We start from the raw sequence: 24655 nt of genomic DNA, 5'->3' as shown, positions 1-24655 counted from the left end.
TCGGCCTAAACTGAGGAAAAAATGTATTTTTGTTTTGTTTTGTTTTTTTAAATGGATATTTATATTTACAAAAAGTACAAAAATAGTGTTTTTTCCCCCCAAAAATTACGCTTTTTTTGTTTATAGGAAAAAAAAAAAAAAAAAAAAAAAAGGACATCAATTTTGTTTGGGTACAACGTCGCACAACCGTGCAGTGGTCAGTTAAAGCGGTGCGGTGCCGTATTTCAAAAAAATGGCCCGGTCAGGAAGGGGGTAAATGCTTCTGGGGCTGAAGTGGTTAACTCTGTTAGGGGCGTCTGCCATTTTGTTCTGCCTCTAAACGCCCCTGCATGTTAACCTACGTGTCCATGCAAACATAGTGTTGAGAAGTTTAGAGGCAGAGGCGTTTGGATGCATAGAAAAACCCACTGCCAGCGCATCCAGGAGCAGCAGCATTGTGGCAGAAAAAAGGCTTGACGTGCCTAAATATGTCTAAAAACATGTTAATGCTATGCAGATTTAGAACATGAGTTAATTTCAATTGCCAGAATAATAAGTTATGAAATTAAATTCAGTTTCAGCCCAGGGTTCAGTTTTAAAATTGCCCCCCACCCCACTATGTCCTTTTATTTAGAGGCCACATCACATCTTAAACACGTCCACCGATTCTGCATGTTTAATGATGTCAGACAGAGGGGCAGTGGACAAGACTCTTCGGAAACCAGCAAAAAATACCAACTTCAGGGGACAAGTCGGGGTGACAATTTTAAAAATGTATATGCCTGGAATTAGGATTTAAATAAGAACACAATTTTTTTTTTTCTGGCAAGATAAACAAAAAATGGCAACCACTCCTATTTAGAACTAACTTTTAGAGTAAGGTGCACAGGGAAGAGCTTTGCACAGAGAAAACAGAACATGTACAGTGAGGGAAAAAATGATCCCATGTTTGATTTTGTACGTTTGCTCATTGACAAAGAAATGATCAGTCTACAATTTTAATGGTCGGTTTATTTTAACAGTGAGAGACAGAACAAAAAAGTCCAGAAAAACGCATTTCAAAAAAAATCTGTAAATTGATTTTCAATTTAATGAGTGAAATAAGTATTTGACCCCTTCGCAAAACTGAATTTGAACTTGGTGGCAAAACCCTTGTTGGCAATCACAGAGGTCAGACGTTTCTTGTAGCTGGCCACCAGGTTTGCACATATCTCAGAAGGGATTTTGTCCTACTCCTCTCTGCAGATCCTTTCCAAGTTATTAAAGCAGAACTCCGGGATCAGCAAAAAAGAACCCATTAGTACACCCTCCTACACAGAACAGTTATTACATTTGTGAAATTCCTTACTATTGAACAGAAAAGACTAGTTACATTTTCAGGAAGTCAGCTCTGTAGTTCAAAAAAATGCAGCATGTATTCTGCCAGGGAGGATCTGTTAGAATAGCAATTACATCATATCCTCCTTTCTCTCCAACTACATTTCCTACGAATCCTTGGGATGGGAGGGAATGTGGGAGGTACACTAGGCTTGTACGTGTAAATGTGAACTTGCCCACTTCAACACACCCCTCATTCTGCAGCCACACTGCTCAGTAACATACAGGATAGATAGGTTACAGTCTTATAAATGCAAAGCATGTGTGTGTTCTCTCCCCTCCACCCATAACAGGAGATACAAATATTTCCCTTACTTGCTTTATGTAATCATTACTGAACTCAACTCATCTCATAAGGATAAAGTATACACACTGTACTCTGCTGTAATTCAGTATTAGAAATATTCCTCCTCATGCTGTAGCTTTGAGATCTTTCTAACAGTATTCAGCGCTTGTATGGTGTATATGAGAACATCCCCAGCCACAATACAGAGTGAGTTGGGCCATGTCGGCATGAAAAAGAAAACAAAAAGTGCAGAGCTGACTTACTAATCAATACCACAATGGTGGAACCCTCTAATGTATGGAAATCTCAATAAACTTCAATATAAGTGCGGTCTCATCAGAGCCTATAGCAGCGGTCTCATCTGATCAGACCTTGTATATTAAGCACCGATCACCGTAAAGAACCGCCTCCTGGGCCAGCATTGTGAATGACAGCACACTGGTCCAATGCAGGACCAAGGGGCGGGGCTATACAGCGATAGGTGTTTCAAATACAAGATCTGTCACAGCCCAAGATCCCCCGCTCTGTCACCCGGCTGATGTTTTGTAACTGCAGTGAGAGAGGACAGGCGGCGGCAGGGGGCGGTGCTGGCAGGGAGCAGAGGAGAGGAGGAAACCATCTTCACGGGCGGTACAGACTAGGGGACTGTGAGACCCCTCAGCCCACTACACGGAAGTAGAAATCCCTGCTCGCTGTGGAGAACTACAAGTGTGCAGTGACAAGACCGCTAGCTGGGAGTACAGAAGGAGTAGCAGCCAGTGGTCTTACAAACGGGATATCACCAGGTAGTAAAAAAATTTCAGCAAGATTAGCAGGCTATTGCAGAGGAACTACAGAGCTTAGAAGAACATGGATGGCATAATCAGTGAAGGTAGATCAGCAACAAGGACATGGAAAAAAAATTCCCAGAGTTCTGCTTTAAGGTTTCGAGGCTGACGTTTGGTAACTCGAACCTTCAGCTCCCTCCACATATTTTCTATAGGATTAAGGTCTGAAGACTCGCTAGGCCACTCCAGGATCTTAACCACTTTCAGACCGGACCATTTTGCTGGTAAATGACCAGAGGTCTTTTTGCACTTTGGCACTGCGCTGCTTTAACTGGTAATTGCGCGGTCATGCAATGTTGTACCCAAACAAAATTTGCGTCCTTTTCTTCCCACAAATAGAGCTTTCTTTTGATGGTATTTGATTGCCTCTGCGATTTTTATTTTTTGCGATATAAACGTAAAAAGACCGCAAATTTTGAAAAAAAATGATATTTTCTACTTTTTGTTATTAGAAAAATCCAATAAACTCAATTTTAGTCATACATTTAGGCCAAAATGTATTCAGCCACATGTCTTTGGTAAAAAAAAAAGTCAATAATTGTATATTTATTGGTTTGCGCAAAAGTTGTCACATCTACAAACTAAGGTACGTTTTCTGGAATTTACGCAGCTTTTAGTTTACGACTGCCTATCTCATTTCTTGAGGTGCTAAAATGGCAGGGTAGTACAAAACCCCCCCAAATGACCCCATTTTGGAAAGTAGACCCCCTAAGGAAATTGATAAGAGGCATGTTGAGCCCATTGAATATTTTTTTTTTTTGCCTCAAGCGATTGAATAATGACAAAAAAAAAATTTTTTTTTTTTTTTACACAAAGTTGTCACTAAATGATATATTGCTCACACATGCTATGGGCGTATGTGAAATGACACCCCAAAATAAATTCTGCTGCTTCTCCTGAGTACGGGGATACCACATATGTGGGACTTTTTGGGAGCCTAGCCGCGTACGGGGCCCCGAAAACCAAGCACCGCCTTCAGGCTTTCTAAGGGCGTAAATTTTTGAGTTCACTTCTCACTACCTATTACAGTTTTGAAGGCCATAAAATGCCAAGATGGCACAAAACCCCCACAAATGACCCCATTTTAGAAAGTAGACACCGCAAGCTATTTGCTGAGAGGCATGTTGAGTTCATGGAATATTTTATATTTTGCCACAAGTTGCGGGAAAATTACAAACTTTTTTTTTTTTTTTTTTTTTCACAAAGTTGTCACTAAATGATATATTGCTCATGCATGCCATGGGCATATGTGAAATGACACCCCAAAATAAATTCTGCTGCTTCTCCTGAGTACGGGGATACCACATATGTGGGACTTTTTGGGAGCCTAGCCGCGTACGGGGCCCCGAAAACCAAGCACCGCCTTCAGGCTTTCTAAGGGCGTAAATTTTTGAGTTCACTTCTCACTACCTATTACAGTTTTGAAGGCCATAAAATGCCAAGATGGCACAAAACCCCCACAAATGACCCCATTTTAGAAAGTAGACACCCCAAGCTATTTGCTGAGAGGCATGTTGAGTCCATGGAATATTTTATATTTTGCCACAAGTTGCGGGAAAATTACAAACTTTTTTTTTTTTTTTCACAAAGTTGTCACTAAATGATATATTGCTCACGCATGCCATGGGCATATGTGAAATGACACCCCAAAATAAATTCTGCTGCTTCTCCTGAGTACGGGGATACCACATATGTGGGACTTTTTGGGAGCCTAGCCGCGTACGGGGCCCCGAAAACCAAGCACCGCCTTCAGGCTTTCTAAGGGCGTTACAGTTTTGAAGGCCATAAAATGCCAAGATGGCACAAACCCCCCCCAAATGACCCCATTTTGGAAAGTAGACACCCCTAAATTTAGGGGTACACTAGTGAGACTAGGTAATAAATGGCGGGTGCCCTGAAACTATAAAAAAATAACTAACCAACCAGCGTCACCTGTAACAGTTATATGGTGATCACTGGTGAAAGGGTTAACTAGGGGGCAATCAGGGGGCTTTATGCGGTAGTATATGGGGGTCCCTGGCGCTATAAAAAGCTGCAGCGAACCTAAATACCTACCTGCCTAACTAGCGTCACCTGTGACACTAATACAGCGATCAGAAAAACGATCGCTTATTAGGCTGGGTTCACACTGGAGCGATGCGGGAACGCCACAAATGCGCGGCGGGTTCCCGCATCGCATGCCTCCTGGCGGCAGTTCACACTGCCCTATGCGAACTGCTGGGAGTGTCAGTGAAATGTTACTGACACCCCCAGATCAGTTCGCATATCGCAGTGCGATCTGCAAACTCGGATCGCATGGTGTGAACACCCATGCGATCCGATTCTGCTGCGGGCCAAAAAAAGGGTCCCGTGCGAATTTGCGGCGGGTGTGGCGAATGGCTGAACTCGAATCGCACAGAGATCGGATGTGATTTGCACTGCAATGCGGTGCGAATCACATCCATCTCATAAACCGCTGCAATGTGAACCCAGCCTTAGTAACACTGGCGACGGGGGGTGATCACGGGGTTAAACCTTTATTGGGGGGGTTAGGGGGGTACCTTAGAACTAAAGGGGGCTAACCCTAACTGCCCTAACAGTTATTAGTCACAAATGACACCCGCCGGGTGATCAGGGGGTTAAACCTTTATTAGGTAATAAATGGCGGGTGCCCTGAAACTATAAAAAAATAACTAACCAACCAGCGTCACCTGTAACAGTTATATGGTGATCACTGGTGAAAGGGTTAACTAGGGGGCAATCAGGGGGCTTTATGCGGTAGTATATGGGGGTCCCTGGCGCTATAAAAAGCTGCGGCGAACCTAAATACCTACCTGCCTAACTAGCGTCACCTGTGACACTAATACGGCGATCAGAAAAATGATCGCTTATTAGGCTGGGTTCACACTGGAGCGATGCGGAAACGCCGCGAATCCGCGGCGGGTTCCCGCATCGCATGCCTCCCGGCGGCAGTTCACACTGCCCTATGCGAACTGCTGGGAGTGTCAGTGAAATGTTACTGACACCCCCAGATCAGTTCGCATATCGCAGTGCGATCTGCAAACTCGGATCGCATGGTGTGAACACCCATGCGATCCGATTCTGCTGCGGGCCAAAAAAAGGGTCCCGTGCGAATTTGCGGCGGGTGCGGCGAATGGCTGAACTCGAATCGCACAGAGATCGGATGTGATTTGCACTGCAATGCGGTGCGAATCACATTCGTTCTCATAAACCGCTGCAATGTGAACCCAGCCTTAGTGACACTGGCGACGGGGGGTGATCACGGGGTTAAACCTTTATTGGGGGGGTTAGGGGGGTACATTAGAACTAAAGGGGGCTAACTCTAACTGCCCTAACAGTTATTACAGTCACAAATGACACCAATGCAAAAAAAAAAAAAAAATGACATTGGTGTCACTGTGACTGGGGGGCAGGGGTAATTGGGGGGGTGATCGGGGGGTAAAGGGGGGGTGTGAGTGTGCCTGGCATGTTCTACTGTGTGTGTAGAGTGTTGGTGCAACTCACCGATCCGCTCTCCTCCGTGTCGGAACGAAAAATACCGACACGGAGGAGAGAATACATCACTTCCTCTCCTGTGTTTACATTACAGGAGAGGAAGTGATGTCACGGGGGATTTCTATTCGTCTGGAGCGATCGCGAGGGGGTGGCCATGAATGAATGGCCGCCCCCTCGTCCCGGATCGCTCCCGGACGAAAACCGACCGCCGCAGGCACCGGGCGGGGGCCCGATCGGGCCCCCGACCCGCGGGAGGCAAGGGACGTACATGTAAGTCCTTATGCCTGCCCGTGCCATTCTGCCGACGTACATCGGCGTGCGGCGGTCGGCAACTGGTTAATGTGCTTCTTCTTGAGCCACTCATTTGTTGCCTATACCGTCTGTTTTGGGTCATCGTCATGCTGGAATACTCATCCATGACCCATTTTCAATACCCTGACAGAGGGAAGCAGGTTCTCACCCAAGATTTGACAGTACATGGCCCTGTCCATCATCCCGTTGATGCAGTGAAGTTGTCCTGTCACCTTAGCAGAAAACACCCCCAAAGAATAATGTTTCCACCTCCAAGTTTGATGGTGAGGATGGTGTTCTTGGGGTCATATGCAGCATTCCTCCTCCTCAGAACATGGCGAGGTGAATTGATGCCAAAAAACTAAATTTTGGTCTCATCTGACCACAACACTTTCACCCAGTTCTCCCCTGAATCATTCAGATGTGCATAGTAAACTTCAGACAGACCTGTACATGTGCTTTCTGAGATCATTGACAAGATTCTCCCATGTAGTTCTGGGCTGATTCCTCACTGTTCTCATGATTATTGAAACTCCATGAGGTGAGATCTTGCATGGAGCCCCAGACTGAGGGAGATTAACAGTTATTTTGTGTTTCTTCCATTTGCGAATAATGGCACCAACTGTTGTCACCCTCTCACCAAGCTGCTTGGCGATTGGCTTGTAGCCCATTCCAGCCTTGTGTACGTCTACAATATTGTCCCCAACATCCTTGGACAGCTCTTTGGTCTTGGCCATGGTGGAGAGATTGGAATCTGATTGATTGCTTCTGTGGACAGGTGTCTTTTATACGGGCAACAAGCTGAGATTAGGAGCACTTCCTTTAAGCGAGTGCTCCTAATCTCAGCTCGTTACCTGTACAGATGACACCTGGGAGCCAACAATCTTGCTGACTGATAGGGGAACAAATACCTTTCACTCATTAAAATGCAAATCAATTTATAACTTTTTTTAAATGCATTTTTTCTGGATATTTTTGTTATTCTGTCTCTCATTGTTAAAATAAACCTACCATTAAAATTATGTGTAGGGGGTGTACTAATGGGGGATCTGCAAAGAGAAGTGGGAAAAAAATCCCTCCTGAGATCTGTGCAAATCTGGTGGCCAACTACAAGAAATGTCTGATTACCAACAAGGGTTTTGCCGCCAAGTACTAAGTCATGTTTTGTGAAGGGATCAAAAATACTTATTTTACTCATTAAAATGCAAATCAAATTTATAACTTTTTTGAAATGCGTTTTTCTGGATTTTTTTTTTGTCGATACTCTCTCACCGTTAAAATAAACCTACCATTAAAATTATAGACTGGTCATTTCTTGGGCTAATGTACAAAATCAGCAGGGGATCAAATATTTTTTGGGAAATGTGCTAGGAAATGCATTTTGTTTTGTCTTTTTGAAATATGTAGTGAAGCACAGTCACTAAGCAGCATTGCTAAGCTAGAAAAAAAAAAAAACTATGAAACAAGTAATTAGGAAATGCACCGTTTAGAAGATATTCACCCTGCATGCAGCTGCTGACATCACCAGTGCATGCGCTCTGAAGGTCCAGCATACCGTGCCAGACCTTCAGAGCTTCTTGCAGGAACCGAGAGCTTCTACGTGCATGCACAGAAATGACATCATTGTGGCGCCTGAGGATGTCAGCCCCCTCAGCAGTGACTGGGCACTGCTGGAAGGGCTTCGTTTGAAGGCAAGCATTTCATAATGTGCTAGTATGCCATTGTTTTTTTTATATTCTGCATCGCTTTACTACTGCTTTAATCGACTTAAAGAGGAGGGCCGTTAAAAAAAAAAAAAAAAAAAAAAAAAAAAAAAAAATTAAAAAAGTCAGCAACTGCAAACACTGCAGCTGTTGACTTAATAAGCACACTTACCTGTCCAGGGCGCCCGCGATGTCGGCCGCCCTAGGCCGACCCGTCCCTCGGCTCTGGGTCCCGGCGCCGCCTTACGGCTTCACTGCCGGTTTCCTACTGCGCATGCGCGAGTCGCGCAGCGCTTTGTGAATGGGGTGCGCTGTGTTCTGGAACACACAGTTCCCAGAACACAGCGCGGCCCATTACCCAGAAGACAACGCGACGAGGAGAGAAGAAAGAAGATCTCCGCGGAGGAGGAAGAGGAAGATTAGGATTATGTGCCTAGCAACAGGCATTTCTGGTAAGTAAAAAAAAATTAATTTTTATTTTTTTAGATTTTTTTGTAATTTTTAATATTTTTTTTTTTTAGGGTGGCCCTCCACTTTAAGTTTATTGTGACAATGTACAGGTACTGTATGCACAGATAAACACACATCAAAGAACAAACCTTGATGCATTTCACATAAACGATTTAAAGAGGGATTCCACCAAAAAAAAAAAAATATTAAAAGCCAGCAGCTATAAATACTACAGCTGCTGACTTTTAATAAATGGACACTCACCTGTCCCGGGTTCCAGCGATGCCGGCAGCCGAGGCCGATCGATCGCTCGGCTCTCGGCTGCTGTCGCCACCATTCTAGGTGAGGGAATCAGGAAGTGAAGCGAATCGGCTTCACTTCCCGGTTCCCTACTGCGCATGCGCGAGCCGCGCCGCGCAATAGGAAATCTCCACGCTGTCACTGGGACCCGTGTGTGTCCCAGCAGACAGCGCGGCAGGGCAGGAAATGACAGACTCCCACGGGAGTCTATGCCCGGAAGTGGGTGAAAATACCTGTCTTTGACAGGTATCTCCACCCCCCTCCCCCCTGAAAGGTGTCAATTGTGACACCGGAGGGGGGGAGGGATCCGATCAGCGGAGGTTCCACTTTAGGGTGGAATCCCGCTTTAAATTGCAAGGACCCTTATCCTTTACATCTTCACAATAAATCTTACAATCGAACAAGACAAAGGAATGAAGTTGTTTCATTTTTCTGGAATCTTGTTGAACATACCAGTAAAAGGTCTGAAAGTCATGATCCTTGAAGAACAGGGTATGTAAAGCTGACAACATGCAGCAACGAAAGATTCTGTGTCTGTATTACAGTGATATACTCACTTGGAAACAGAGGCTTGTGGCACAGCTTTGGTGCTCCCAGTTGTAGGTAGTTTGTCAGTTTTGGTGTCATTAATCTCGGCTGGTTTTATGGACTTCTCCTGCGGTTTCTCTGTCAGTGCTGATTCATTTGCCTGAGGTTTTCCAGGCTTAAAGTGCGCATCAGAAATGATCACCTCCTCCCAGTCCTCGTTTTGGTCAGGCAAGGCAGATTGCAGGAGCTGACTAACCGCTTCCGAATTTTCCTTCTCAGAAGCCTTGGATTCTCTAACAGTGGTGGACTGATCCTGACTGTCTGTAGTCCGAACGGTGATGTTTGGCTTATCTTTAGATTGTTTTCCCTGTGCAGATTTGCATTGAAATGTTAAAAAAAGACAAGGGAAGAAAACACTGACCCTATCACTAAGGGAGTTGTATTGTCAAACAGAAACAGCTTGCAAACGCAAAGTACTCATACTCAACTATCCAGTGGGCAGCAACGTCAATCTATGCTCTCTTGCAGATCTAGGGCCACAACTAGCCGTTCCCTTTCTCTAGGCCCCTACATCACTACAGAACATAGTATTGATCTATCAGGTGGTGGGTAACACAGTATCTGACAAGCAGCAGTATATATCTTTTTTTTTTTTTTTTTTTTTTACAAGGGGCCCTAAAGGAACTTTATAGTCAGAAAATTATGTCCTACTAGATCCCTTCAGGCTGGCCCGTTTTGCAGGTATAGCTATGTAAAACATTAAAAACAAGTGTCTATACTATATAAAATCCATTAATACATGGTTTTACCCTGCTCTGCACATGCTCGGTTACTCTACAATTTTTAGGCATTTCTAGGCACTGCCAAGATTGCAGAGGCCAATCTGACAGCCTTAAAGAGAAATCAAACCCTCCTATCCTTTACAGCCAAGGAAGCTACTTCTCTTTGATCTGTAACCATCATGATGCTGCAAATGTGGTCAGCTATGACACCAGCCATTTGATGGGTTTGACAGTTTAGTTGAGGACACAAGCAAAAATGTGACAGTTCGCAATCCTAGCTTTCCAGAAATGTAACTGTTTTCTGGAACTGTTAAATCAATGGGTTTAGTTCCACTTAATGATTTACTGCTGTTCAGAGGCTCTAGGCTTCAGCAAAGTGGCAGCCTCCAGCAAGAAGAAACAGGAGCAATGCTGAAAGTAATTTACAGCACACACTAATTTTGGTAGCTGAATGTATGTTCCTTGCTAAATAACATTCTTTTTTATCAAGTTGTCATGTGTAAAGTTCCGCTTTAAGTTTTATTTCTAAGTCAGAAAAAAAGCAGCCAGACAAAAGCAAGAACATAACCGGCTTGAATTAAAGTATAACTAAAGGCAAAACTTTTTTTTAGATTTAGATAGGGTGGAGAGGGATTAGAACACTTGTCAGTTTGTATTGCTGTCTGTGTCCTTTTTAAGGAGATTCACCCTCTCTATTTGTCCTCTTTACCATTATTATTGAAAGTGAAAGTAAAAGAAAACCCCAAAATTTGGCTTGTCCCAAAAAAATAGGAGGGGGAAACCTTCCAATGCTGACACTAGTTCTGGTGACCTGGGGGTCAACAGTGAATTCCCTTGATTTGCAGGGATTTCCTATCACTTTCTGTTTGGCTATGTGACAGGAAGTGAAGGGAAATCCCTACATTGGGATACATTTGGCAAAAAAAAAAAGAAAAAAAAAATCTGACAAGGGTTATAATCCTTTCTTGCTCTATCAAATGAAAACAACGATTTGCCTATAGTTCTACTTTAATAAAAAAATAAAAAAAATGCTAGGCTTTACAATCATCACTTTATTCAAAGCTGAATAACTATGCTTACCTTGGGAATCCACTTTCCCCCAAGGAACTGATTGCACAGGGGACACATAGGAGGTTTATGCCTAGTTACATAACTAAAAGTGCAGGTGGGGTTTGTGCAGCTGCCTCGCCCTCTTCTGGTGTACGTGGTAGCCTACAGGACAGAAAGGAACTGTTTATTTTCTCATACATTATTACACTGGAGGCCTAATAGACTGGCATGACCTAAAAGTACCCAAGCTAATAGTGCTACAGTGCAGACACACTATGGCACCTGCAGGTAACTGTTTTAAACTTTCAATCAATGTCACTGTCCTAGTAGAGCTTCTTTTGGATCCCAAGCCTTGTAATCATATGCATAATGAAGTTTTAACACGATAATGTTATTAAAAATGTTGTTTTCAATCTTTTGATATCTGCAGCTTTCATTACCTGGTTATCCTGCCAAAAAAATCCTTGTTAAGGCAGTTCCTACTAAGGAATGGTAGCCATCTCCAAAGTGACCCTGTCATATGTTCTCCTGATAGAAATTCAAGCAGCTGTGCTGACACACATTGCACAGTTATGGTCCACTTTAATAGAAAGCCTAAGTATAGTTGGTCCTGGAGCATACCTCACATGACCCCATTCTACAAATTTGGTTATTTTTAGAGCCAAATTGAAGGCAAGTAGATAAATACACAAAGGGGAGCCATTGTACTTTTGAAAGGCTTGGTATATCTATCCATGCAGACCTGAAATTTACACAGATCTGCTGAACAGCACAGCCCTGCCTGGTAAGAGAGACCTTATCTTTCACTGCTGCAGTTTTACTTAGATTTTGACAGAATGCTGGTAGCAGAGCTGGATGTTGCAGTTTCGCTTTTCAGTCACTCACGCCAGAGTTTGATGCCAATGGGTCAAACAAACAATGGCCACAAAACCTTGCAAGCACTTTTATAAATGAAAGTATTTTTATTTCTGACCAGCCAGTCCCGAGATTTATATAGTGCTGCTGCACAGCACAATCAGGCTGGTGACCTGAACTCTCTATTACGGTAGTTACAGTACATAATACAGGCTGGTTTCAGCTCTACCCTCACCTGTAATCGGATACTGGAAAAAACCCCCAAAAAACTGCAGAATACAGATGAGAACATGACTCTGACTTTTAGCATGCTCCTTTTTTTGTGAATAGAATAAGCACCTGATACTAAATTCAGATATATCTATAGATCATCAAACACTGCTATATATATATATATATATATATATATATATATATATATATATATATATATATATATATATATATATATATATATATATATATATACATACATACATACATACACACATATACACACACACACACATTATATATATACATACATACACACACACACACACACACACACACACATTATATATATATATATATATATATATATATATATATATATATATACATATATATATATACACACAGTGTGTGTGTAAATATATATATATATCAATACATTGTACCTTATATCTGCTAGAGTTCACATTTAAATCTTAAGCGAATAATCCTCCTATGCCCTATGTTGATAATTTTATGAGCCTGATCTCCTTGGGTCAATTCAATAAGAGATATATAGCACAATATTTGGGTTAAAATAATTTGTGGCATTTATCTCAAGGGCAAGCAATTTACTAAAGAACATACGTTAAATACTGCATGTGGTAATTTTTTTTTATTTAGCGTTTTTTTTAAATGTATTTTTTTTTTTTTTTTAACACTTAATTTTATTACAGATAAGACCTTCGGCTGCAGAGGGAAGTGAAACATTTAGCAGCGCTATTCCTACCACTGCTAAATGTGACAGTTCCAGTTCAAAGATGTTGGTTGTCAGGCAGCTGGCAATCACTGGCATCCTAACAACTGGCAACTTATTGCAACCCGGCACAGGGATACCCCACAATCTATACAAGGCGCTTTGGGTCTGGTATGAATTTTAAGGAGGACTCAACTCCAAATAAAAAAAATGGCATCACAGTAGTACTGAACAAGTCTTGAGTAGGACATAACGCATATAGGAGTGGTTAATAGTCAATGATGCCATCACGTTATGCATCTAAAAGCTGGAAGATTATGTTATATGCAAATATCTTCTATGGTTTTATGCAAGTACAATTTTATCTTTTTTTTTTTTTTTTTTATAAATGCAGTGAACACTATGGAGATGATTTATTAAAACTGAGTGCAAAATCTGATGCAGCTCTGCATAGAAATCATCTTCCACTTTTTTTGTCAAAGCTTATTTGAACAAGCTGAAGTTAGAAGCCGATTGGTTATCATGCACTCTTCAGTTTTAGTAAATGAACCCCTAATCCTTTTCTTTTCTATGTTACTCACACGTTTTATGGTTTGCAGAGAATGTGTGTCAGAGGAGTAAAAGCAGAATACAGACCAGAATTATGCGCTCATGTGGGAAAAGCGGTTATGACCCCGGGTTCGGGCCACTCTGTGCAAAACCAGCTGAATAGTGGAGGTAAGCATATGTTTGTTATTTTAAAATAAAAAAACAAACCCTTACAATCACTTTGATTTAATTTCTTATTGCAATTCACTACGTTATATGATTCTTTACATATATTTGTTTGTTTAAAATGATTTGGGAATTCATTTGTTCCTATGCACTGTGAGAACATGGTTTCACTTTTTTTTTTATAAATGAGAAGTGATTTTAAGTTTTTGGTATATTATTTACGATTGAATTGTTTAGAGTCAGGGTGGAGCTGTACTATTTTGTTTACCGCATTACCACAGGTAATTGCGAAATTTGCAATATTTACCAGTACTGAATTGACAGTTTACATATTGCATGAGATATTTTGTATAAAAACACATGCAGTAAGCATTAGTGAATTTACCCTTTTGTGTCTTAAACATGGGACTATTGGCAAAATACAATATACAAATAACATAAACAAATGGGAAAGTGCTATAACAACCTGAAATCGTCTCAATGTATTAACCAAGTATGGAATATGCTAGTACTCACCAGTTTAATAGAGCGAGAGGTTTCAGTAATGGAGCGATTGGTCATGGGCAACATAATAAACTGGGAGGGTGTAGATGGAGTAGCGTTCTCCTCTGTGTCCTGTGGGAGACATTGCGACAGAGAAAATTATATAAGAATGAGTGGTCCCCATGAGCAACTACTTCAGGTTTGTTCTGCAATTTTATCTGAATTATTATTTTATTTTTTTAGAACCAGACTTCATATTTACTGTTGGTAAAAACAACCATTTGGTCCCCTTACCTGGATGGCCATAACTGTGACAACAGACATTCCTCTAGGTACGTCTGACCTTGAAATAGCAAGGCCTCCATCTTCCTCAATGACCATGCTAGTGGCTGGATAAGTGCTTGTTTCTCCAATCTCCAAAGTAGCATCATCCAGGATAATCTCCCCTGCTACTTTATCAGTCCCAGCACAATGGGAATAGACTCCACCAGGTAAGACTTCGTGCACTGCATTTGCGCCTTCATCTGTGAGTCCCTCTAGATCGATGAGCTGTTCAGAAAGTCCTGACCCCAAAGTATAGACATTTTGCCGTCCATTGTGGGACAAAGCAGCTGAAGGAGCCAAAATTGCACTTTCCTTGAAATGGGTCAGACTTGCATCTTCTTCAGGAGGGGGTTTAGGCACCAGGATGTATTCTGAACGAGGAAGGATCTTTCTAAATCCAGGAACATCAGAAATCATGGTAGAAGGGCTGCATTTCATGTTCTGCCCAAATTAAAATAGACATTATTGCATGTTAAATGAGATAGTAACTGAACCATGTAGCTGGCAAAAAAATATGCATTACATTTCACTTTTCATTACGACAGTCAAGTGTTATTGAAACAAAAGTTTAGAAATTAGTGTTTGTTAAAAGTTAGCTGTTCTAATAAACAGTGAAGCTGGGAGAGGCAATTATAGCTCCATGCTCCAACACTTCTATCTGAATGTCCTGCCTAAATGAATGCTGAGTCCATTTACCATCCATGTACAGCAGCTAGTTGTTGGAACCTCATAACATATTTACCCAATCCATGGACAACTAGGTGAAACAATCTGATCATTTAGTAACAAAATAATAAATACAGCAATGTCAGATATGTGAAAAGACAGAAAATCACATGTATAAACTGTATATTTAGCACAGATTATAGTCCTGTGTCTGTCTTATGTCATAAAGTAGAATAAAAGAGTTAATAAATTGAATCACTTAAGGACCAAGCCTTTTTTTTTTTACAAGTTAAAAAACAGTTGAATTCTTTGCTAGAAAATTACTTAGAACTCTCAAATATTATATATATTTTTTTCAGACACCCTAGAGAATAAAATGGCAGTCGTTGCAATACTTTATGTCACACCGTATTTGTGCAGCAGACTTACAAGCGCAATTATATTTGAAAAAAAAAATATTTATTTTTTTAATAAAAAAAAAAAGTGTAAGACAACAGTAAAGTTAGGCCAATTTAGATAATGTTATGCAGGGTAAAATGATACCCAATATGCCATGTTTCAAAACTGCTCCTGCTTGTGGAATGGCAACAACTTTGGCACTTAAAATCTAAATAAAAAATCTCCATTGGCGACATTTACATTTTTTTTTTTTTTTTTACAGGTTACCAGTTTTAAGATACAGAGGTCTAGTGCTAGAATTACTGCTCTTTCTCTAACGATCATAGAGATACCTCGCATGTGGTTTGAACATGGTTTTCATATGCGGGTGTGACTTATGTATGGGTTCGCTTCTGCACGTGAGCTTGGTGGGATTTAGAAAAAAAAAAAATGTATTTTACTTTTTATTTTTACACTGTGCTTTAAAAAAAAAAAAAAAAAAAAGGTCACTTTTTTTTTATTCCTATTACAAGGAATGTGAACATCCCTTGTAATAGAAATAAAAGCATGACAGGACCTCTTTAATGTGAGACCTGGGGTCAAAAGGACCTCAGATCTTACATTTACACATAAACGCAAAACAATTTAAATGAAATTCCCTTTTAAGTCCATTGGGCCGAAGTGACGTTTGACGTCGCTTCCGTCATCCAATGTTATGGAGCCAAGTGGGTGCCATCTTCCCTCACTCGGCTCCGGTAAGCGGAGATGACTGGAGTGTGGCGGGAGGGGGGGGGTGATCTTGCGGCGAATCAGCCACACAGAGACCACTTTTATCATAAGGAGAACCACCCGTCATTTCTGAAAATCCCATGGTTATGGCAGCTATATGCAGCCATAACCCCAGTATAATACGACATACAGCTATGGCAGTTTGCGGTAAGTGGTTAAAGTACATCTAAACCCTAAACAAATGTTACATATAATTGCAGCTTTTCTTTTTTAAAGTTTAAACTTTTTTATTTTATTTGCTTTATATTCAAGTTTACAAATATTGCCACATAGTAATCACATACATTAATTCCCCTTACAAACAAATTACCCTTGTCCCCCCATCCCATCCTCCCTCCCCCTGTCAACCCTCTCCCCCTCCCATTCCCTCCGCCAATAATATTCCATTCACAATTTATACAAAAGAAAAAAATAACATCAAACTTAAACAAATTACTCATTCCCTTCTCCCATCCCCCTCCCCACCTCTCATTCATACCCACCTTCATCCATCACTCTCGTAACTTACTCACCCTTTACACACCCCACTTTCCCCATATTTTAACAAACTTCCCATAATTACCTCTTTTCCTATATATGTATTCCTCCTTTTTTATGTTATCTTTCACCCTTTCCATCCATTCCTTTACTGTAGGCGCTTCCCTCCTCTGCCATTTACACGCAATTAATTTCCTCCCCTGAAAAAGGCATCTAATGACTGCTGTATGGATATCCCTTCGTACCTCCTCTTCTTCTATCAATCCCATTATACATATTTTTGCTTCTACTTCTAGTGATAACCCAAACACTTTATTAATTTCCCCTATTATTCCTACCCAATATCTATATAATTTTGGGCATCGCCAAATCATATGTATTAAATCTCCTCTTCGGTCCCCACATCTTTGGCATTCTGCATCCTGTCTACACCCAAATCTATACAATTTAAGAGGAGTGTAATATACCCTATGGATTAAATACATTTGAGATATGCTATTTGATGGAGATAAAGAAACTTTCGCCCCCAATGCCAGAGCCTTTTCCCACTGTTCTACCGATATTGGGCCCACCTCTCTTTCCCATTTTGCTTTTTTTTCCTCCTCTATTACCCCTTCTTGTTCTGTTCCCTTTAGGTACCTATAGATCTCTGAAATACCTCCTTTCGATATATTATGACTTATAATTCTCCTGAGTGCAGGCATTTTACTCCATTCCAACTTCCTGTTTCTGAATTGTGCCTCTAGCGCATGTTTGATTTGTATATAATTAAGGAGGTAATAAACCGGTAACCCATATTCATCCCTTAGTTCCTGAAATGTTTTCAATCTCCCGTCCTTATATAATTGTACTAAGAAATGTATGCCGCTCCGATCCCATTCTACTAATCTCCCCATTTTCTTAATTTCCCCTAGATTTTTATTTTCCCATATTGGTGAGAATTGTGTATATCCTCTATACCCCAATATTACTTTTACCTCCTCCCAACACTTTACCATCAGTTGGACTGTGGGGCAGTTGGTCCTAAATGAGTCGGCTTCCACGGCTTCCGCGACCGTATTATGTGGAGTATCCCTCCCCAGGGGTCCAGCCCCGCTTCCTGTCACTGCCACCAGGTTACCTCCCCTCATATACTGTAATTGGGCAGCCAGAAAGTAGTATCTCATATTAGGTAGTGCCATCCCACCCATTTCCCTTGGTCTCTGTAGTACTTGTAAGCTAATTCTTGCCACATTGTTCTTCCATATCACCTCTCTAAACAAACTTTCCATTTTTTTAAACCAATATTTTGGAATCCAAACCGGTGAGTTTTGTATAACATATAATATTTGAGGCATCCACACCATCTTAATTAAGTTGCACCTACCAGCTACTGACAAGGGGAGGTTCTTCCATATTCTAATTTTACGTTTTAATTTTGACATAAGTGGGACTAAGTTCCCTGCTATATACTGCCTTGGGTCTGCCGTCATATTCACTCCCAAGTACTTCATTTGTTTAACTATTTCTATTTGGGATACCTGTACTGGCAGTGGAATATCGAGGGGATCCACTGGTAGGAGGGTAGATTTTTCCCAGTTAATTTAAAGTCCGGAGAAATACCCAAATTCTTTTATCAGGGTCATTGCCGCCACCAATGAAGGCCCCGTGTCCGCTAATAACAGCAATACATCGTCTGCATACAAGGCAACCTTTTCCTCCTCATTCCCTCTTTTAAACCCCCGAATATCCTTCGCCTCTCTCAAGGCTATTGCCAGAGGCTCCATCGAGAGGGCGAAAAGCAGGGGCGACAAAGGGCACCCCTGTTTTGTCCCCCTCTCCAAACGGAACTCCTCTGAACATTCCCCATTTATTCTCACTTTCGCCCTAGGGCCTGTATACAGTACTCTTATCCATTGCATAAATCTCGGGCCAAATTGAAATTCCGCCAACACCCTCCTTAAATAATGCCACTCCACACTATCGAAGGCTTTTTTTGCATCTAAGGACATGACTGCTCTATTCCCTTTATTTTCTGAAGGAATCTGAATGTTTAAATAAGTGCGTCTCACATTCATATTTGTGGACCGCCCTGGGATAAACCCAGTTTGGTCCTGGTGTATTAGTTTTGATATTATGTTTTTTACCCTTGTTGCAAGTACTTTTGCCAAAATTTTAACATCTGAACACAATAACGATATAGGTCTATATGATGCGGTCTCCAATTGGTTTTTCCCTTCTTTTGCTAGGACCACCACTGTGGCCTCCATCATTGATTGCGGCAGCTGTCCCGCTTCAAAAGCGCCATTGAACACCTGTAGGAGAGCCGGTAAAAGTATCTCCCCAAATTTTTTATAAATCTCTATCGGCAGTCCATCCGGACCTGGTGCTTTCTGATTTGTCATTTCTGCTGTTACTTTTTGCAGCTCCTCCAGGGTCAATGGTGCTTCCAAACCCTCCCTATCTTCCTCCGACAACTTAGGTAATGTTATTTTCCCAAAAAATTCCTGCATCTCCCCCTCTACTTCAGAGTTTGAAACTTTATATAGTTCCTCATAATATTTTCTAAACTCTTCCACTATTTCAGGTGTTGACTTCCTCATACCTCCCTCCCTGTCCAATATCGCCGGTATTATTGGGGACGAGCTATTTGATTTAGCAATCATTGACAATACCCTCCCCACTTGTTCCCCTTCGCAAAAGAAGGACTGCCTCTGAAACTGCCTTTTCCTCTCTTCTTTCTCCCATATAAGTCTTTTATATTCTACCTGATTTTTCTCCCATTCCTTGGAACTTTCTACTGAGGGGGCCCTTATGTACCTCTCTTCTGACCTCCTTATCCTTTCTTTTACTTCTGTTTCCTTTGCAGCCCCATTCTTCTTAATCTGCGATATCTTTTTTATTAGTTCCCCCCTTAAGAAGGCTTTCAAGGTATCCCACATTATTCCCAGGGACGTAGATCCCACATTTATACTCAAAAATTCTTTTAAGTTTTCTTTTACCTCTTCCATGTTATCCATTAGTTCTAACCAAAATGGGTTTATCTTCCATTCCCTTCTACTACATCCTCTCCCTATTGTCATTAAAAACATTACCGGTGAATGATCCGAAATTCCCCTTGGCTCGTACTCCACTTTCTCCACCATCCCCAGCGCCTCTTCATTACACAGCACCATATCGATCCTGGACAAGGTGGAGTACGTCTTAGAGTGGCAAGAATACTGTCTTTTTAAGGGGTTCCACTTTCTCCATATATCCACAAAACCCGTTTCTTCACAGAATTGAAATAACAACCCATTGGGTCCCTCCCTACTACCGCCCTTCTGTGGGAACCTATCTATTTTTTGATCCATTATCATATTGAAGTCCCCTGCTATTATGACTGGGATTCCGGGCTTATCCTTTATAAACTTCAGCAGTTCATGTAATATTTCTGCATTAAATGGTGGTGGGATATACACAGTTGCAATCACACATACTCTATCTTCTATACCACAAAAAAGGAACACATATCTCCCTTTAACATCTATGATGCTCTGCCTGCAAGTTAGACCCGACCCAGGGTCTATTAAGACACTCACTCCCCTTGAGTAGGAAGTGTATGTAGAGTGATATTGTATCCTATATTTTCTGTGTCTTAGCACACTGATTGTATCACGGTCCAGGTGGGTCTCCTGTAAACAGAGCATCCCATAATTACCCATATTCCCCATGGAAAATAACGCACGTCTCTTCAACTGTTCCTTCACCCCCCGTATATTCCAAGAACAAATTTTAACCTCTTTAGTGAAATTCCCTACCTTACTCCCATATTTGAGACCTAAATCACAATATCGTACTTTTTATTCTCCATTCTACGTGCTTTCTCTGTGTTTTCACACGTGCTCTCCCCCTTGCTTAATTCTTTTTTCCCAGTGCTCCAAGATTTTAATCCCACACATATTTTGTATCTCATATTTACCATATTTCTTATACACATTTTACACACATTTTATATAAATTGAGCAATATTATTTCCTTGTGCCTCTCTTAATTTCATTTTCTTGTGCCCTTTTACCTGACCAACATATTCAATACAATTTCACACATCAACTCTGTACTTAAATAGATATATTTTTTTTCCTTGTGCAATTAATAATCCTTTACCATGCCTACCTATATCCTTTCGTATCCTTTCAACCTCCTTTCTCTCACTATCATTCATCCATTCATACTCCCCATCCCTTTTTTCTTTCCCCTCCCCAACCCTCCCATGCCCCACTTGGGGCCCTTCTAAGGGGCTTCCAACATGACCGTTTTTACCTCCCAGGGTGATATATCCTCCCCACCTGCTCACCCTATCCACCCACTCCCATAACTCTTATTTCTATAACGAACAATAAACCAAATTTCTGCCAAAAAAAAAAAAAAGGGGGAAGGGGGGAAGGAGAGAGGGAAGGAGACAAACAGAGCAATATGGGGATGTTCCCTCTAAGTCCAGAAAAAAAGAAAAAATTGTCCATTTTCTTTCTGTTTTCATACTACAGCGTTTCCCTCTGTTGCAGCAGACATTTATTTTCCTCCAACCATGACTTAACTTCTTCTGGACTATTAAAAAATATGTTTTCCCCAAATGCTGATACCCTCAACTTTGCCGGATAAAGCAATGCATAGTTCACTTTAAGACTCTGCAATTTCTTTTTGCACTCTATGAACTTAGCTCTCTGTCCTTGCAACTCTGGGGAAAAATCTGGATACAATGAAATCTTTATCCCATTATATTCAAGGTTACGCAGTTCTCTTGCTCTTTGAAGGATAGCAACTTTATCTCTATAGGACAGCAATTGGATGATTATGGGTCTAGGATAACTTCTTCCTTCCACCATCCTAAACGGAATTCTATACGCCCTTTCAATTGCAAAAAATCTTGATAGCTTCTCACTCCCTACTTTATCCTTTATCCATATTTCCATGAATTCAGCAAGATTATTGCCTTCACTTTTCTCCGGGACACCTAAAACTCTGATATTTTTCCTGCGTATAATATTTTCCATATTATCCATTTTAGCCATACACAAATTTAACTGGCCCTTCATCATTTGCATCTCCTGTTTCAACGGGAGTACTTCATCCTCCACCTGGCTGACTCTCTCCTCCATATCTGATATACGGGCCGCAGTTTTCTGTACTTCATTTTTAAGATTTATCCCATCTTCTCTTATCTGCTTTAATTGGTCTGATACATCGTCCAATGATAATTTACATGTATTCACCGCAGAAAGAATTTCTTTTAGTGATGGTTCTTTACCTTTTGCCCAAATTTCTCCTTCTGTACTTATCTCAGTGTCCCATCCAGTCCCCCTCTCCAAGGAGAGATTACTCACGGACGCTTGTGCTTCCGATATTCCACCCATTACACCCGTAGTGTCCGACCGGACTGCCACACATATTACTTTGTTTAAACTTGTCGGCTCTATTTCGGTCGTCAAACCCTGGCTTTTCCTTCCGACCGTTTGCACGGCTGCAGTACTCTGCGGCCGCCCCTCTCCGACTTGCACGTTCTTTCTAGGTGTTTGGTTTGGGGTCTGATTAGGCGTATGGGCATATTGCTCCAGTTTAGAAGCGGCGGCAGCAGCAACGCCTGTCCGCCCGGTCGAGTGGCCAGCCTTATCTTTGGAACTACGTAGTGTTTGTGATCCATTATGTGTGGTCGCCTCCTCCACCCCCCTTTTCCTAGTCATACCTTCGGGTCTTACGTCTCTTCTACCGGGGGGGGAGGTATCGCTCAATCCCTCCCTTCGCTTTGCGTCCCTCTCTCACAGGGATTCTTACGTGGGGATCGATGTACCTCTATGGGAGAGCTTCCTATGGCGACCTCCACATATCTCCACTGTCGCGCCATTCGAACAACCGAGTGTACCGTTGATCTCGCTTTCGTGGTGTACCGGCTTCACAGCGTCCCCTCGTTTTCGGCTCCACAACGCTCGGCTTCTCCTTCCCTCCTCCTCCTCCACACTACCTTGGCAGCATTAGTCTCTGGAGCGAGCGGTAGGTCTGAGCCCGCCGCGACCTCTCACCCTGACATCCGGTCACGCCCCCGGACGGTGTCAGTAGAGCAGTGGACCAATTGCAGCTTTTCAGTCCTTAGATAGGGTGCCTGCATTTGTTTCTTTTTTGCAAGCTTTCTTCCCATTTATTGTGGCCTTGTGATTTTACAAAGATATAAATATTAGTTAAATGTGAACATGCATTTAATGTATTATATTAGGATTTTTATTGGGGGCATGACTCAGCAGCGGAGCAAGATAGCCGTGTGATTCTGCAGCTCTGTTCTGCCAGGTAGCATACAACAAAGGACCAGCGATCTCTCCCACCTCACACAACACACGCAACATAGCTCAAATCCCTGGGCACTCTGTCAGCCATGTCCCACAAAAAAAAGAGTGAGCCTACAGGACCTTGCAAGGTCAGAGTTTTGAGCTATTTTCAGCAATTTTAATGATGTAGCCATCTCTGTTTACGTTTCCACCAACAAGCTTAGAAGAAGATCCAGAGCGCTCTCCTCTTTTTTGAGTGCAAAAACCTTTATGACCCCTGGAGCCAACAAATAGGAGGGACTATACCTTCTACTCGCATACCCAACATTCATACTGATGAATTGATCTCTTCCTGATGGATAAACACACTCTACAGAATGTTTCTTCTGCCCAGATTGGGCTTATCACTTGGTGGGACCATGCATCAGTCATCAAAACTTTTTACTGCTCCTTCCCCCGTCGGTGCTTTCTATGATTTTAACTTGAAACCAACAAATGTCAGAAAAGGATTTAGTGTTTAAAGGGATTGTAAAGTGAATTTTTTTTTTTTTTTTTAAATAACAAACATGTTATACTTACCTCCACTGTGCAGCTCATTTTGCACAGAGTGGCCCCGAACCTGCTCTTCTGGGGTCCCTCGGCGGCTGTCTCTGCTTCCTCCCGCAGGTGCTTCTCACGTTCATGTGAGCTCCCTCACATGGTGAGAAGCATCTGCGGGCACGCTCCCGTGATACAGCCGGCGGCTATAGCCGCTCGCTGTATCACACGACCCCGCCCCCCGGCGCTCCGCGTCAGTGGATGTGATTGACAGCAGCGTGAGCCAATGGCTGCGCTGCTTTCCACCCATCCACTCCAACCAATCAGCGGCCAGGCTGAACAGTGGTAAGGACGTCGGGGGACGAGCGCGGGACTTTTGAGGGGTGAGGCAAGTAAAACGGGGGGGCTAGGGGCGCAGGCAGTGTCAGATGTTTTTTCACCTTAATGCATAGAATGCATTAAGGTGAAAAATGACCAGTTACACTTACCGGTAACGGCTTTTCTAGGAAATCTTCCAGGACGGCACACCTGAGAGATGACTGGTCCACCTGACAGGAAACACAATCAACAACAAGTTTAAAAGTCCCCACCCCTCCCTCAGACCCTCAGTTATGGTAAAGAAAAGCCCACACCGGTGTCAGAGGGAACATTCTGTGAGGAATCAATATACCACACCAATAAAACAAGGGTAGGGAAGTAGGCCTGCCGTCCTGGAAGATTTCCTAGAAAAGCCGTTACCGGGAAAGTGTAACTGGTCATTTTCTCCAGTCATCTTCCAGGATGGCACACCTGAGACGATAAGCAAGAAGTTCAGGGCTACCTTTAGGGCGGGACAACCGCTTGTAGGACCTTCCTGCCAAATGCCAAATCCTGAGGGGACAACAGCTCCACTCTGTAGTGCCTCAGAAAGGTTCTATGGCTCGTCCATGTTGCTGCTCTGCAGATCTGGTCGATTGAGGCGCCTTCCCTTTCTGCCCAGGAGGTCGCCAGAGATCTGGTAGAATGCGCCTTAAGGCGGGTTGGTACTGGTTTACCTGCCTGCATATAAGCAATAGATATGGTTTGTCTAACCCATCTAGCTATCGTTGTCTTAGAAGCTTGTAGACCCTTTCTCTTCCCTGAGAAGGTGATCAATAAGTG

The 24655-nt window shown here is 42.1% G+C and overlaps 1 protein-coding gene across 2 annotated transcripts in view; it reads right to left on the bottom strand.

Moving 5' to 3' along the window:
* Positions 1–24655, bottom strand: part of HMGXB3 (HMG-box containing 3) — a 93286-nt gene that overhangs the window by 44707 nt on the left and 23924 nt on the right. For both annotated transcript variants that reach the window (XM_077474328.1, XM_077474329.1), the window contains exons 4-7: positions 14364–14834; positions 14103–14201; positions 11099–11230; positions 9266–9603 (exon numbers count right to left, since the gene is read on the bottom strand). In XM_077474328.1, coding sequence (XP_077330454.1) covers positions 9266–9603; positions 11099–11230; positions 14103–14201; positions 14364–14834 — 1040 coding nt within the window. The remainder of the gene's footprint in view (positions 1–9265; positions 9604–11098; positions 11231–14102; positions 14202–14363; positions 14835–24655) is intronic.

Source organism: Lithobates pipiens, unplaced genomic scaffold, assembly GCF_037356315.1.
Source record: "Lithobates pipiens isolate NorthernLeopardFrog02 unplaced genomic scaffold, aLitPip1_a1.2 Scaffold_8, whole genome shotgun sequence".
NCBI lineage: Eukaryota > Metazoa > Chordata > Amphibia > Anura > Ranidae > Lithobates > Lithobates pipiens.
This window is presented reverse-complemented; position numbering and strand designations above follow the sequence as displayed.